Below are 16742 nucleotides of genomic sequence, written 5' to 3' on the forward strand. Positions count from 1 at the left end.
AAAAAATAAAAAGGTTTGAAAGTAAAGAATCTGAGCTTTTCGTTTTAGGGAGGTTCTCAGGTCCAGACTTGATCTGGGATATGATTTTCTCCTCAGGTTCAGTCTAAAACTTTAGCTGAGGCTTGGGAGCCTAAGGTGGAGGAGACAGTCAATTTCCTGGCTCCTCATAAATGGGAAGTCTGGAGGAACTGGAGAGGTGGGGTTGTAGGGAAGAGGGATAAATGATGGGTCCAGAGAGGAGACAGCAGCGTCATGGTTTGTTACTGTGCAAAGCTATTGCTCAAGGTTCTGTCACCATCCCCAGTCACTGAGGTTTGCACACATTTCCCAATCACTGTCTTGGGCTCCTGTGGGGATGAGTGGGGCTGGGGCTGGGATGTCCTCCTTTTTTGTATCTTTTGTGGGGTCTTTCCTACAGTTAGGAACTCAGTAAGTGTAATTGATTAACCATTGATCAATACCCTGAAAAACCCCTAAACTTACAGAAGAGGCAGCACAGTATAAAGGTGAAGAGCAGAGATCCTGGGCAGGGCATTAGAGAGCAGGAGGCTACCTGAGAAGAGCTCCAGAAATCTGCGCAGACATCTCCTTGGCTCTGGATCTGTTGCTGAGTAATAAACCCTGTGTAGGTGGGCTGAAATTCCATGAAGCCTAATTCACTCAAAATGGATCACAGATTTAAATAGAAATCTAAAGCTACTAGAAAAAATGTAGAAGAAAATCTTTAGGACCTAGTGCTAGACAAAGACTCCTCAGACATGATATGAAAAAATATGATCCATAAAGGGAAAAATTGATAAATTGGACCTCATCAAAATGAAAAACTTTTGCTCTGTGAAAGACCCTGTCAAGAGAATGAAAAGACAATGCTCTACCAGTTCTTTAGGTTAAAAAAAAATTAAAAGAAAATGTATTTAAAAAAATTTTAATTAAAACCTTTAAAGAAGGCCGGGCGCGGTGGCTCACGCCTGTAATCCTAGCACTCTGGAAGGCCGAGGCGGGTGGATCGCTCAAGGTCAGGAGTTCGAGACCAGCCTGAGCAAGAGCAAGACCCCGTCTCTACTAAAAATAGAAAGAAATTATACGGACAACTAAAAATATATATAGAAAAATTTGCTGGGCATAGTGGCGCATGCCTGTAGTCCCAGCTACTCGGGAGGCTGAGGCAGGAGGATCGCTTAAGCCCAGGAGTTTGAGGTTGCTGTGAGCTAAGCTGACGCCACGGCACTCACTCTAGCCTGGGCAACAAAGTGAGACTCTGTCTCAAAAAAAAAAATAAATAAATAAAATAAAATAAAACCTTTAAAGAAGAGGGTGAAAAGACAAGAAATTGCTGGGCACAGTGGCTGACACCTGTAATCCTAGAACTCTGGGAGGCCGAGGTAGGAGGATCTCTTGAGCTCAGGAGTCTGAGACCAGCCTGAGCAAGTGTAAGACCTGTCTCTACTAAAAATAGAAAAATTAGCCGAGTGTGGTGACGTGCGCCCATAGTCACAGCTACTGAGGAGGCTGAGGCAGGAGTAATCGCTTGAGCCCAGGAGTCTGAGGTTGCAGTGAGCTATGATGACACCACTGCACTCTAGCTAGAGTGTCTAAAAAAAAAAAACAAAAGAAAAGAAAAAAAAAAAGAAATGAACTTGAGAAAATATTTGCAAATCACATCTGACAAAGGACTGGTATCTAGAAACATAAAAATCTCTTAAAACTCAACAGTAAAAAAACAAAATACAACTAGAAATGGGGCAAAAATTATGAATGGTCATTTCACCAAAGAGGAAATACAGATGACAAACACATGAAGAGATGTTCAACATCATTAACCATTAGGGAAATGTAAATAAAATCATAGTGATATTTTGCTATAGACCTATTAGAATGGCTAAAAAAAAAGCAGCGAGAACACCGAATGTTGGCAAGAACGCGGAGAAACTAGATCACTCCTATGTTGCTGTTGGGAATGGAAAATGGTGCAGCCACGCTGGAAAACAGTTGGCAAATTTCTTAAAAAACTAAACATGCAGCTATTGTATGACCCAGCAACTGCACTCCTGTGCAAGTGTCCCAGAGAAATGATAATTTATGTTCACACAAAAATATGTACACAGATTTCTATGGCAGCTTGGATCATAATAGCCCAAACTGGAAACAACCCACACGTCCTTCAACAGATAAATGGTTAACCAAACTGTGGTACATCCATGCCACAGAATACCCTCCTGGGCATTTATCCCAGGGAAATTAAAGCTATGCTCACATAAAATCCTGTACACGAATGTCTACAGCAGCTTTATTTGTAATAGCACCAAACTGGCGTTATCCCAGATGTCCTTCAACAGGTCAATGGCTAAACAAACCGCAGTACAAACATACTATGGATTACTACCAGCAATAAAAAGAACAAAGTATTGATACACACAATGATTTGGATGACTCTTCAGAAAATTATGCTGAGTTAAAAAAAAAAAAAAAGTCAGTCTCAAAAGGTTACATACTGTTTTGTTCCATTTATATAAGATTTTTGCAATAACAACATTTTAGAAATGAAGATGAGATAAGTGTTTGCCCGGGGTTAGGGATGGGTGTGGTGAGGGGTGTGCGGGTGTGTGGTGACTTGAGGGAGCCTTGTGGCGGGACTTGTTCAGCATCTTGATCCTAGTGGTGGAGACACAAACCACAACCACAAATTGTACAGAACTATACAGGCTTGGTGGTGTTGGGAAAAAGAAGAAGAAGAAAAAAAAACAGAGAAAACAAATTGTACAGAACTGAATGCACCCACGTGTGTGCACACACACACACACAAATGAGTACAAGAAAAAGTGGGAAATCTGAAAAAGTTCAATGGCATTGAGTCAATGTCATATCCTGGTTGTATTTAAAGCAGCGATGCAAACAAACATTTGTACACCAATGTTCATAGCAACAGTATTCATAACAGCCAATAGGTGGAAACTACCTAAGTGTCCATCAATGGACAAATAAACAAAATGTGGTACACACATGCAATGGCGAATCATTCAACCTTAAAAAGGAACGAAATTCCGATGTATGCTACGATATGAATGAACCTTGAAAACATTATGCTAAGTAAAGCAAGCCAGAGGACAAATGTATCATTCCATTTATATGAGGTACCCAGAATAGGCAAATTTATAGATAGAAAGTACAATGATAGTTTCTAGGGGGAGAGGGGAATGGGGAATTATTGTTTAATGGGCCCAGAGTTTTTATTTGAGATGATAAAATGTTATGGAAATGAATAGTAGTGATAGCTGCACAACAGTGTATATATACTTAATGGTACTAAACTACACAACTAAAAATAGTTAAAAGGGTAAATTTTATGTATATTTTGCCACTAAAAAGAGTGAAAAAATCCTCATCATGATATTGCATTACAGTTTTGCTAAATGTTACCATTGGGGGAAACCAGGCAACAAGTACAAGCGATCTCTAAATTATTTATTACAACTACAGGTGTATATGCAAATCTAAAATTATGTCAATTTTTTTTTTTTTTAGAGAGAGGATCTCACTATGTTGCCCAGGCTGGAGTGCAGTGGCTATTCACAGGCACAATAAAAGTGGATCACAGCCTCAAACTCCTGAGCGCAAGTGATCCTCCCACCTTAGCCTCTACAGTAGCTGGGACTACAGGTGACATCCACCAAGCCTAACTTTTTTATTAAAGTTTTTTTTCAATTATGTCAAATTTTAAAATGAGGAGAAATGATACTTTTTATTAAATTAATATTATATTTTTTTTAAAAATGTTTTATTTCATTTTATTTTAGAGATAGGGTCTTATTCTGTTGCCCAGGCTGGAGTACAGTGGCACCATCATAGCTCACAGTAGCCTCAAACTCCTGGGTTCGAGCGATCCTCCCACCTCAGTCTCCCAAGTAGCTGGAACTACAGGTGTGCACCACCATAGCTGGCTAATTTTTTAAATTTTTTGTTGAGATGGGGCTGCCCAGGCTGGTCTCAAACTCCTGGGCTCAAGTGATCTTCTCGCCTCGGCCTCCCAAAGTGCTGAGATTATAGGCATAAACACTCTGGCATAAGGTATTTTATTATAGCAGCCAGAATGGATTGAGACACTCACCAAAGCCTTTTGATGCAGTATATCTTAAATGTGGGAGATTTGTGGTGATTAAATAGCAGAGAACAATTCTGATGCAATACAATCATGCCATTATGTTACAATTGCCTACAGTATTCAGTATGGTAACATGCTGTACAAGTTTGTAGCCTAGGAGCAATAGGCTATACCATATAGCCTAGGTGTGTAGCAGGCTATACCCGCTAGGTTTGTCTAAGTACACTCCACGATGTTCACATAACAACGAAGCCACCTAATGATGCATTTCCCTGAATGTATACCTGTCATTAACCAATGCATACATACATATCATAAAATAAGAGGGGGAAACCTCTGAACAAGAGGGGAAAACCAAACTGAACTAGAATGGGTATTATCATGCTGGTGCTGGGGGAACAGCAGATTTAACCAAAGGATTATTAAAGGGAAGAGCCCCACAGGGATTCAGAAGGCCAGGTCTGCCCCTTCCAAGGGCATTACCAGCCTTGGTTTTTTATTTTGTCTAGTTGAATTTCAAAATGTTAGATTCTTCTTACAGGGCTCCATCTGTAGCATTGCTCTTAGTTTATCTACTCTCATTATAGCTTCTTTTGGGAGGGGGGAAAAACTGCAGAAACAGGTGGGCACGTGGGCATTTGCCTACCCCACATCCAGGGTCTCTCAGTCTCTGGGACAGCAGGCAATGCTTCAGTTGGGCTGCCACACTCCTCACCGCATTGTCCTGAGCTCCTTGTGGTAGCTCAGACCTTAGGTGCTCCCTGTCTCTCACCTCCAGGCCTTTGCTTAGGCTGGCTTCCTCCTGAAACAGCCTGGGCCGGGTGAATGACTTCTTCAGGACTCAGTTCTGGCGTGACCTCCTCCAGGAAGCCTTCCTTGATCTTTGTGTGCTCCCTCTGCACAGTGCCTCCCCCTCTACCCAGGCAGCTCACAGCAGTAGGCTGCTAGTGGTGACGACGCACCAGGCAACGGGAGTGGTCTCCCGGTGCCAAGGAAGGAAGAAGACAGTGTATGTCAAGCTTACTCTGGATGTATCAAAGCAGGAAGGTGCCTCTTCTCTGTTCTGAGATGTCTCCAGAGAGCCACGCTTGATCTGTTTACTGGAGGGGATTAGCACATGGACTCTGGAGCCAGACTCTCTGGGTCCCAGTCTTGGCTCTGCCACTAACCAGTGTGTTGCCTTGGGCCTTAACCGTTTCCTCATCTGTAAAATGGGTGTAATAATAGAACCCATCTCATAGAGGTGTTGTGAGAATCACATGAATTACAGGCTTGCTCTTCCTATTATTACTGTTTATTTCCCTCTGCCTCCCGGGAATCCCAGACGAGGTCAAGTCCACCTTAAGCACACTGCTTCACATTGCAAGTGTACGTTCCCTTCTTAGCCCTTTCCACCATCTACACTTACACATTCACACGGTTACTGACCGCTGTCTCTTCCGCTCTAGGTTGACCGCGTGCCATGCGGAGGGGCTGGCCTGTTTGTGCGCCACAGCAGCTCCCGATCTCAGTCCAGTGCCCGGCACCTCAAAAGTGCTCAATATACTTTTTCTTTGTTTCAAGAAATGTATCTCTTAGTATTATGGAGCAAGAGGAGGGAGTCACAGAAGTTCTGGGAACAAATAAGAAGACTTAAAAATAAACCAGTTTTGAAATGGATGTCACAGAGGAGACAGGGAAGTGGCTAGACGACTCCTTCCTGCATTGCCTGATACAAGAGGACTCAGCAGAGGAAGAACCTCAGTGGGTTGGATGTTACCACAGTCCCTTCTCCCCCACTGGGCCTGCAGGGTATCAGGGACCGAAGGGGGCTCTTGAGATCTCTCTGGGAACGTTCTGGGTGCATTGGGTTGCATCAGCCTCAGTTTTGGTTCTCTACAGATGAACCCTAGCCTGGAAGACCCTGTGGGATCCAGCCCTGCCCACCTCACAATGACCGAGCATTCTCATCTTCTCACCTCTCCTGCCCTACTGTGCTCCAGCCTCACTAGCCTTCTGTTCCCCAACACGCCATGTTCATAGCCTTTGCACATGCTGTTCCGTCTGCCTAGAATGCTTTTCCCTCAGCTCTCCCCAGGTCTGACTCCTTATCATTTAGGTCCCAGCTCAACTGAGACCTTAGAGAGGACTTCCCTAAAGTCCGTACCCTCAACCCTCTGACCTTCAGTCATTTTCTACTCATAATTTGGCTTTACTTCTTTTCATAAGTGTCTGAGATAGCATATATTAAATGACCTTTTGTGTTTATTGTCCATCTCCCCACACTACCTGTAAGTTCCATGAGGACAGGGACTTTGTCTTGTCATTGCTGATATCCCAGAAGAATCCTGGCACGTGGAAAAAGCCCAATATTTGTTGGGCTGACTGCCTGATTGAATGAAAGATGTATCCCCTAGAGCTGTACTGTCCGATGTGGTAGCCACATGTGGCTATTTAAATTTAAATTAATATTTAAGTAAAACTTCAGTTTCTTGGTCATATTAACCCCATTTCAAGTGCTCAGTGGCCACGTATGGCTGGTGACTATCACAGTGGACACTGTAGATGTAGAACATTTCCATCATTGCAGAAGGTTCTATTGGACACCACTGCTTTAGACCACGAACACGCATTACACTTTCTTGCTTTCGCCCTTGGCTCATGCCACATGCTCTACCTGGAACACTCTACCTGACCCTTAATAAAAATCCTTCCCATGTGGAATTTGGCAATATGTTAAAATGAACAAAAGCCTTAAATGCAATTCAACAATTCAACTTGTCAAGAAAAAATTGTTGACATACGCAAAGATTTAGCTTCAAGGATGGTCAGTGAAGCATTGTTTGTAATAGGAGAAAAAGGGAGAGATTGGTTAAATTATGGTACAGCCATCAAAAATAAAAGACTGTAATGACATGGAAATATTTTCAAAATATAGTTAGATGAAACAAAGCCAGTTACAACACATGAAAAAAGTTACAAAATACAGTGAGATTGGAGTGGAAATCTAGGGAGACTTCAACTTCATCTGTAACTTTGAAAATTGTCAATAATATAATTATGCAATTTCCAATTAATGAGCATGTATTACCATATGATTTTATTTTTTTAAGTCCTTTGGAGTTGTAAAGACCAGATCAAACAATCCGTAGAAAAGTGCTGGACAAACACTAAGAAACACCTGCTGCTTTTATGCATAGAAAAGTGGAGAGAGGATATTTGCCAAAGTGTTAAGAGTGGCTGCCTCTAGGTAGAGAGATTGAGATGATTTCATCTTCTTCTTTTGGTTTATCTCCCTTTTCTAAGTTTTCTCTGAGGAACATGTATTTCTTTTGAAATAAGGGGACAATAAAAGATGTTTTTAAAAATTCTTCAGGGCTATATACTCTGGGGACAAGAATCCCTATTCAATAAATGGTGCTGGGAGAATTGGTTAGCCACTTGTAGAAGACTGAAACAGGACCCACAGCTTTCACCTCTCACAAAAATCAAATCACGGTGGATAACAGACTTAAACCTTAGGCGTGATACAGTCAGAATTCTAGAAGAAAATGTAGGAAAGACTCTTACAGACATTGGCCTAGGCAAAGAATTTATGAAGAAGACCCCCAAGGCAATCACAGCAGCAACAAAAATAAATGAATGGGACATGATTAAATTAAAAAGCTTCTGCACAGTCAAAGAAACAGTCAAGAGAATAAACAGACCACCTACAGAATGGGAAAAAAATTTTGCATACTACACATCAGATAAAGGACTGATAACAAGAATCTATTTAGAACTCAGGAAAATCAGCAAGAAAAATCAAGCAACCCTATCAAAAAGTGGGCAAATGACATCAATAGAAACTTCTCGAAAGAAGATATAAGAATGGCTAACAAACATATGAAAAAATGCTCAACATCCCTAATCATCAGAGAAATGCAAATCAAAACCACAATGAGATACCACTTAACTCCAATGAGAATGGCCTTTATCAAAAAAACCCAAAACAACACATGTTGGCGTGGGTGTGGAGAGACAGGAACACTAATACACTGCTGGTGGGACTGCAAACTAGTGCAACCCCTGTGGAAAGCATTATGGAGGTATCTTAAACAGATTCAAGTAGACCTGCCATTTGACCCAGCAATCCCATTACTGGGCATATACCCAAAGGAAAAAAGGTCATTCTTTAACAAAGACACATGTACCCGAATGTTTATAGCAGCACAATTCACAATAGCAAAGATGTGGAAACAACCCAAATGCCCATCAATACATGATTGGATTAGTAAGCTGTGGTATATGTATACCATGGAATATTACTCAGCTATAAGGAATGATGAAGATACGACATCTCTATGGTTCTCCTGGAGAGAGTTGGAACCCATTATATTAAGTGAAGTATCCCAAGAATGGAAAAACAAGCATCACATGTACTCACCAGAAAATTGGTTTCCCTGATCATCACCTAAATACACATCTGGGAACGACACCAATTGGATGTCAGACAGAGGTGGGGGGCGGGGGAGGGGATGGGGGTATGCCTACACAATGAGTGCATTGCGCACCGTTTGGGGAGTGGTAACACTTGAAGGTGCTGACTCGGGAAGGGGGCGGTGGGGAAGGGAGGGATATATACCTCATGATGGGTGCAATGCGCACGACCTGGGGAACAGACACGCCTGGAGCTCTGACTTGGGGGGCAAGGCGGTACATGGGCAACGTATGTAACCTGCAATTCTGTATCCCCCATAACAAGATTAAAAAAAAAAAAAATTCTTCAGGGCTTAACTCATGTGATAGCCCTCCGTGAAGCCCTTTTGCCTTGATTCCTGAGCCACGGACTGCCCCCACACCCCCGGCACACATACACACACACACACACACACACACACACACGCACACCCTCCGCCCAGCCTTGCAGGCGTCGGTTCATGTTGTCCTTTAGAGTGCACCCCATTACCAGCTGCCTCAGGGGACCTTGCCTACTGTTTGCTACTGAGCCGGCAGCCAGCATCCAGAAGCAAGCCACTGGTCAGACTGACGTTATGCAAGGAGCCTAGAGGAGGTGACGATCACCTGCCCATTTTTTTTACTCCGGAAGCCGGTAACTGGGGACCTCCCCCACGCAGTTTGGGGGTTCCTGTGTGTCAGTGGGAATGGGGAGGAGCGCTGGCTACGTTTTGGGAAGCTCGGGAGGTGTCGAGCAAGGCCACCTCCTCCTTCCCCCACCCACCGCCGTGTGTTGTTTCTTTGGGGTGGGTGGCTAGGACAGTCGTGGTCAGAGGTGACTGTAATGGTTCTGAGTGGCGAGGAGCCACGCCCTCCGTTCCTGCTAACCCAGTGGGTAAGAGTGTGGCCTTTCCAGTCCAACGTCCAGGTTCGAATTCTGCTTCCCCACATGACAACTGTGAGTTATTTAACCTTTCTGTGCCTCTATTTTCTGATCTGTAAAATGGGGATAATGAGTAAAATAGCATCTAGGAAGAAAGGCTGAAATTCACTAGGTGAACGATCTCAGTGGTTCCCACTTTTAGCCCCAGACACAAGACGCTGGCCAGGGAAGGTCCTGGCTGACACTGCAGAGCCGCAGGGGTGTCCCGTTTATTCCCACAACAGCCGCAGCCAGAAAGCGTGCCCGCCCCCGGCCCAACCCGACGCCCCCGCTTCCTGCCGCGTCCGGACCGCAGGGCCCCGCCTAGTCCTCCCAGAAGCTGGGGTCGAGCTCTAGGTACAGTCTGCGGAAAGGGCTGGGTCGGTGGGAAGAGCGCAAGGCGGGGATCGGCGGGCACTGCGATGCGTAGGGGCCGAAGAACTCGGCAGCGAAAGTGACCACGTCCTCGGGCTGGCGCAGCAGCAGGAAGAGCAGGAAGTCGGAGATGAGCGCCTGGGCTTCGGGGTGCTGCCGCAGATAGCTGGTGTGGCCCAGTCGGAGCTCCTCCTGGAGGGGGATGGGGCAGCCCCGAGCCTGAGCCTGTGGGCGTGGGGGGGGCACCCCAGGAGGCTCCCCACTTGCTCCAAGAAGGGCTAAGGGGCACCACGGCCTTCCAGCCCCTAGGAATGTGCGTTTTTTTTTTTTTTTTTTTGAGACAGAGTCTCACTCTGTTGCCCGGGCTAGAGTGAGTGCCGTGGCGTCAGCCTAGCTCACAGCAACCTCAAACTCCTGGGCTTAAGCGATCCTACTGCCTCAGCCTCCCGAGTAGCTGGGACTACAGGCATGCGCCACCATGCCCGGCTAATTTTTTGTGTATATATATTTTAGTCATCCATATAATTTCTATTTTTTAGTAGAGACGGGGTCTCGCTCTTGCTCAGGCTGGTCTTGAACTCCTGACCTCGAGCGATCCACCCGCCTCGGCCTCCCAGAGTGCTAGGATTACAGGCGTGAGCCACCGCGCCCGGCCTGAGTGTGCGTTTAAGCAAGACTCCAAGAGATCAGGATCGGTGGAATTTATGCCCCCGCCAAGCTGGCTGTAGCCTCTCCTCACCTTCCTGTCCAGGAACTTGGAGTAGAGCTCCATGTCCTCCTCCCACACCAGCGGCTTCTTCTCAAACACTGGGCGAGGCTCAATCTCATCTGGGTGAGCAGGGAGGAAAGCTGCATCTCCCCACCCCGGAACCTTCCTTGGGTCCACAGAGGGATCCCAACACCACCCAAACAGAAGGCTCAGGTAAAATCCCAGGATTCCGCCCGCATGCACAGAGTTGCAGGAGGGGGTGGAGGGCAGAATTTCTCCATCCGACCCGGGCGCCTGTCCCATTCATAGCACGTCAGTCCAGCCCTGCATCCTGGAAGGCCCCAGGCCCTCCCACCTCCCCTTCACTCTCCCCTCCATGCCTACTCGGCTTCACTCACCCTCCTCTCTCATTACGGGCATCTTGGTGATGAGGCAGCACCCTGGGGAGCCCACCTGGATTCTCTTGGCCAGGTGCCTGGCGTGCAACATGGAAGGTGTGAGCGTGAGTCTTCCTAGACCACCTGCCATGGGCTGAATTGTGCCCTGCCCCCGGCTAAGGCTGTAGCTCTAACCCCCGATGTGATGGCACTTGGAGATAAGGCCTTCAGGGAGGTAATTAAGGTTAAATGTGGTCCCGAGGTGGGACCCTAATCAGATAGTACTGGTGTCCTTGTAAGAAGAGAAAGATGCCAGAGAGCTCTCTCTGTCCACTCTCATGCACACACAAGAAAGGCCGGAGGACACACTGGAAAGGCGGCTGCTGCAAGCCAAGAGAGAGCCCTCACCAGAAACCAAGGCTGAGGGCACCATGATCTTGGACTTCAGCCTCCAGAACTGTGAGAAAATACATTTCTGTGTTGAAGCCACCCGGCCGGTGCTATTTTGTTATGGCAGCCTGAGAAGGCTAATACGCGACTGTGCCCCCTTGAGAGGCCTGTCCTGGAGGCTTTAGCTGACTTCTGCCTCCCGCTCTTGGTTTTTGAGTTCTTGGGTGGTTCATTTCTCAATCCCCAGATAAAGCACAGGGCTTGGTAAGCATAGGGCCCCTGCGTAGGGGCAGAAAAAAAAAGGACCGAGACCTTTAGCGGTAAAATCATGGAGCCTTCTGCTATGGGACACTCAAAATAGAAACATACTAAGTTATGAAATAAGGAAAGACAACAGTCTGATTACTTTTTTCCCAGGGTAGTGACTATGCAAATACCTATTCTGAAATTTCAAGAAACAAGTTCTTCTCCCCCACCCGAATTATCTTGTGATTTGGAGCCAGAGCTTTGCTGGTGGCAGCTTGGCAGCGTGCCAGGGGCACTTCTCCCAGCACGTGGATTTGATCGAGTGTCCAGTCATTCAAACCCTGCTGTTTCTCATGATTACCCCTAGCACCGTGGCAGCTGCTTTAGCTCTGCCTGGGGTCTGTGGAGGGGCATTTACTTCCTCAGCCACTCCGGGTTCTTTGCTGAGGAGGTCTGGGAGGCGCTGTGAGGATTAAGGGAACGAGCGAGTAGATGAAGGACGGGTGAATGATGTGGCTAAAGCAGGGGGACGCTGAGCTAGATCTCAATGGCAACTCTTCCTGCTGGTGTCCTCAGAAGCAGCTGGTCTCCCCTTTGTCCCATCCCCTACCCCATCGTTGAGCACCCACGCTCACCCATCGGGCAGCAGGTAGTACTGGCAGGACATGGGGATGCCCTTCTCCGAGTGCACAGTCTGCTCCACGATGAACACTTCAGCCTGCTGATGGCCCACCTGGATCGTCTGGAAGCCCAGGGCTTGCTGGTAACAGGCGAAATGGGGGTGGGGTGAGGCGCATGTCCACCAAGGTCTCCCCGCTGTCTCACTCTGGCCTTCCCTCCACCTCACATCTTCATTCCTCCTTCTCCAGTGATTAGCGGCCCTTGGCTGTCCACACCCTCAGGTGCCACAGATTTGAGTTGCACCCCAAGCTAAATGGGGACCCCCTCATAGAGAGCCAGCTCCAGGTCATCCCTGCCCCAGCCCCTCCCATACTACCTCGCTGACCAAGTGCTTCTAGTTGGCAGACTCTGTTACAGGGATGAGGAGCAGTAAGGGCGTGGGTGGGGGCTGGGGGGTGGGCTATGGAGGCCAGTCGGGGCAGGTGGTGGAGTAAGGCTCTGAGGAGTGAGACCAGGCTGAGATTGGTGGCCACCTCAGGCCCGTGCTGCTGCTGGCAAGCTGTCCCTGTTGTAATTAAAACTTAAACCCTTGTTATGGCTGGGGCCATGGAGAGAAAAGTGCTAATGTTAAACAGGTGTTTCAAAGAAAGTAGGGGGACATGGCATGTGCTCATTCGTGTGAAACACATTGCTGCTTGTTGTGTTTGTGATGGACAAGCCTAGAAGGTAATTTATAAAGTTGGTCCAGGAAAGAAATCAGCTGTCAAAGCGTCTTGAAATCTCTTGTGTTCAAAGGCGCAGCTTTTTTTTTTGCAAGAGGTGGGGTCTCGCTCTGTTGCCCAGGCTGGAGTGCAGTGGCACGATCATAGCTCACTGCAGCCTCAAACTCAAGCGATTCTCCTGTCTCAGCCTCCCAGGTAGCTAGGACTACAGGCACACATCACCATGCCCAGCTATAAAGGGGTACCTTTAAAAATCATGTATTACAGGAAGTCCTAGGTGTGTTGATTATGAAATTTTAGCCAAAATAAAAGAAGAAAAGGCCAGGTATGGTGACTCACACCTATAATCCCAGTGACTGGGAGGCTGAGGCGGGAGGATTGCTTGAGTCCAAGAGCTTGAGATCAGCCTGGACAACATAGCGAGACTCTGTCTCTACAAAAAAAAAAGGAACACCCTTCAGGTTTGAGAAATCATAAAAGAATATTTAAGTGCAGTTGGAGATACTGATGTTAAAAAATGGTATATCTTTAAAAGCAGCCCTGCACTAGGTTTATTTTTCCTGGACTGATTTTTGTGCGAAAAGGCTTGCTTCCCTGAGCTGTTCCCACCTCTAACTCACTCCACTTGCCCCACACTTAATCTCTCTGACAACCGTGGTTCTTGCTTTCTTTTGCCCTTGGAAGCCCCACTCCCACTCCCGAAGTTCTATCCCACCCCAGCTCCCTGTTCCACTTCACAGCTATCTTCTCTCCGATCTCAGTGCCCTCTAGTCCCCTTCTAGTTTGTCCCCAAGGCAAGTCTCCTGCCCGGGAAGACCCCTCACGTAGGTGGAATGGCAGAGGTTGCCCTCGGTGTCCAAGGCCAGGAAGCGGGCATTGCTGGGCACCATCCGCCGCCAGGCCATCACCCTCAGCAGCACCAGGTTGGCAGCCTCGGAGATGAAGCCCTTAATTGAGTGCCAGGGGAAAAAAGTCACTCCAGTCTTCACTTCCTGTTCAGGACAGATCTAGGTCAGGGACCTGGAGCCAGAAAGGGGCAGGGGGTGGGGGATAGGCAAGCCAGTGTTGGGCATATGGTTCTTAATAAGTCTTCAGTCCAGGCTCCTGGCCTGATGCACCCTGTCCCTGCTCACAGTTCTGAAGCGATGTGGAGTGCAGCTGCCAGCGGGCTCTCGTCCTCACCTCACCCTCCTTGATACTTCTGGTCATGGCCAGCTGGTCATTCTGCTTCAGCAAACTTATCTTCCGCTCCAGGGGCAAGATGAGGAACTAAAGGCCAGAGCATGCAGGGGAGAATCAGGAACTCCCTGGACCACTCCCCCTCCCACCCAGGTCACCTGTACATTCTCTGATGTAATTTTTTTTATTTAAAAAACAGCAACAACACAACAAATCGAAGAACCCCTTTGTTTATAGTAAAGCTCAAGAACAGCAGTCACATTATGGTGCAATACAAAGTTAAAAAGCAATGATAAAAAGCAAAGTTAAAAAGAAATGCACTTCAGAATCCTGGTTTTAAAAGATGGGAAGAGTTTCTGTGGGAAGGTTCTTAGGCACCAGTAGTTTCCAATGTGTAAACAGGTCACAGTCACATCCCAGAAGTTAGTGATGTGGTAGATGGGGCTGACAGTGTGGGGCACAGAGCTGCAGGACTTGGAGGCCAGGTGGCCAAGGGCCCCAGGGAAAGGCAGGCTCTGGGAAAGGCCGGACCCCAGGGCCTCCAGGGAGAAGCTGGTCTCCCGGGCCAGCCCCCAGCCCCCCAGGGAGAAGCTGGTCTCCCCAGCTGGGGGAGGGCTGATGTGGGCGGGGTTCAGAGCTCATGTATCAGGAGAACTCAACAGCAGCAAACCGCTGCTTACCTCCAGTATCCTGGATAGATTGGTTTTTGAGTTGTGTGTGTGTAGGGGGTTGCAGGGTAACCAGGGAGAGAGCGGGGTGACACTCCACTTGGGCCCCTCCCTCCCTCCCAGCGTTTCTATTCTCTCACCCTGGATCAGGATCAAAGCTTCGGCCCTAGGAGGTACCTTGATGAACTCATGACTGTGTTGTTCTCTGGCCTCCAAATGCCAGGAGAGATAGCCTGGGACGTGGGGAGGCAAACACTGACGTCACAGGAGACATGGGTTGGAGATCGAAGGAAGGGAAGGTGGTGGCCCAGACTGGAAGACTAGGTGTAATGTGGTCACAGAAGAACGGCTGGTGGGTCAGTATTGCTCTCCTGAGTCTGTGGCTGTCAATGACCTCCCCGCACCTCCCGCCCGCCCTTGCCTAGTCCTGGTCCCAAGGCAAAGGCAAAGGCAAAGGCAGGGGGGTTGGTCCTGAATAAAGATTCTGGGAGTAGTTGGGGGTACGGTGGAGAAGGAGAGGGGTGACAGGCTCAGACAGCAGAACTCTACCCAGTACGGAGTTTCCGTAGAGTATTTTGTCCAAGAAGCCACGGCTAAAGGCATGCACGAAGGGGCAGAATGACATGGCACCAGCTTCGTCTTTGTACTTCCCTCGCTCCACCTCAATGGTCAGCTCTCCCTGAGGCTCCCCTGTGTCTGAGATCATGTCCAGAGTCTCGGAGAAGAACAGCATCTGCAGCTCCTCTGGCTCTGGGGGTGAGGGGCCCGTGGGGACAGATAAAGTTAAGTCTCTGCTCCTGGGTTCCAATCCTCTGATCCCGGACCACCAGTGTCCCCTGCAGTCTCCACCTACCCCCTCCTCACCCCACGCACTTCCCAGCTGGCCCTTGCCTCCAGTGGCGTCTGTAGGAGCCAGCAGGTGAAGGCCCCCTCCCCCATGTACCTGGAGTCTTCCCTTAAAGAGTGTCGGCAAATAGGCCTCAGGCCTTTTCAGATTCCTGGGAGAATCAAGGCTGAGAGAGTGGGGGACCGGTCTGGGCCTCCCTCCTCCGTCCTTCCCAGACTTGCACTCCACCTCCCCAACCCCCACCACCCCACCCCACCGTCTGAGCTCACGGAGGGAGCTGAGGAAGTCGATGGCTTCAGCACTGGCCTCTGGGAGTGGCAGATGCTCGGGGCTTGGGGGCGGGGGGTCCTTGGCTTTGGGGTCTGCAGAGGGAGGAGGCGTTAGGATGGCGGGCCCTGGGGAGAGGGCGGGGTGGGACAGGCGTACCCCGTCCCAGCCTCCCCTTCCCCCAGGGGCAGAATCCTCCCCCACCAAGCCTAGGGTGGACTGTGAGGAAGAAGAGGTCCCCCTACTTCCAGCCCCAGCAGCCCTCTTCCCACCTGTGGAGTAAGCTCGGGAGGACATGTTGCCTGCCGCTGCCCGGTCTGTATCCAGCTATCTCCATGGCAACCGGGAGCTGGCTCTCCCCCCCCCCACCCCTTAAAGGGCCATCAACCCACTTCGCTCCACCCAGACCTTGGAGGAAATTGACATTGCAGGGTCTGAAGCTTGGCTCATGCACGAGATGTTGTCCAGCAGAGGGAGCATTTGACATTCTTAAGAGACAGGGGCAAGAAACGGGTCATTAAATGACCTTAGAAATTGTGACCCAAAGTCAGACATAGCCTCACATACAAAGATTCCAATTAGATGCCACGTGAATATCTCTGAAGGTTGTGTCCTAATACATGTAACAATAATGATGACAACAATCATAGCAAACCCTTAACCATGCTTACTTTTGACCAGGCACTATTCTGAAGGGCTTTACATATGTTATGTCATTCAATCTACAGACTAACCCTGTGAAGTAGGTACTTTTATTACCTTCACCTTATGAACAAGAAAACTGAGGGACAGAGAGGTTAAACACTTTCCCAATGTCACACAGCTAATAATTGGCAGAGCCAGGACTCAACCCAAGGCAGTCAGGCTCCAGAGTCTGAAAGAATTCAGAGGATAAGGAAGTGGT

At 48.1% G+C, this 16742-nt stretch overlaps 1 protein-coding gene across 1 annotated transcript; it reads right to left on the minus strand.

Annotated features, from left to right (window-relative positions):
• Positions 1–9761: 9761 nt before the first annotated feature.
• CATIP (ciliogenesis associated TTC17 interacting protein) lies at positions 9762–16140 on the minus strand. The gene is made up of 10 exons (XM_069474145.1): positions 16111–16140; positions 15841–15933; positions 15274–15474; positions 14902–14957; positions 14060–14146; positions 13702–13869; positions 12170–12294; positions 10920–10996; positions 10552–10640; positions 9762–10004 (listed from the first exon to the last, which is right to left on the minus strand). The coding sequence occupies exons 1-10, from the start codon at positions 16133–16135 to the stop codon at positions 9762–9764; spliced, it is 1164 nt and encodes a 387-aa protein (XP_069330246.1). The 5' UTR covers positions 16136–16140.
• Positions 16141–16742: the final 602 nt, after the last annotated feature.

This window comes from Eulemur rufifrons, chromosome 1 (genome assembly GCF_041146395.1).
Source record: "Eulemur rufifrons isolate Redbay chromosome 1, OSU_ERuf_1, whole genome shotgun sequence".
NCBI lineage: Eukaryota > Metazoa > Chordata > Mammalia > Primates > Lemuridae > Eulemur > Eulemur rufifrons.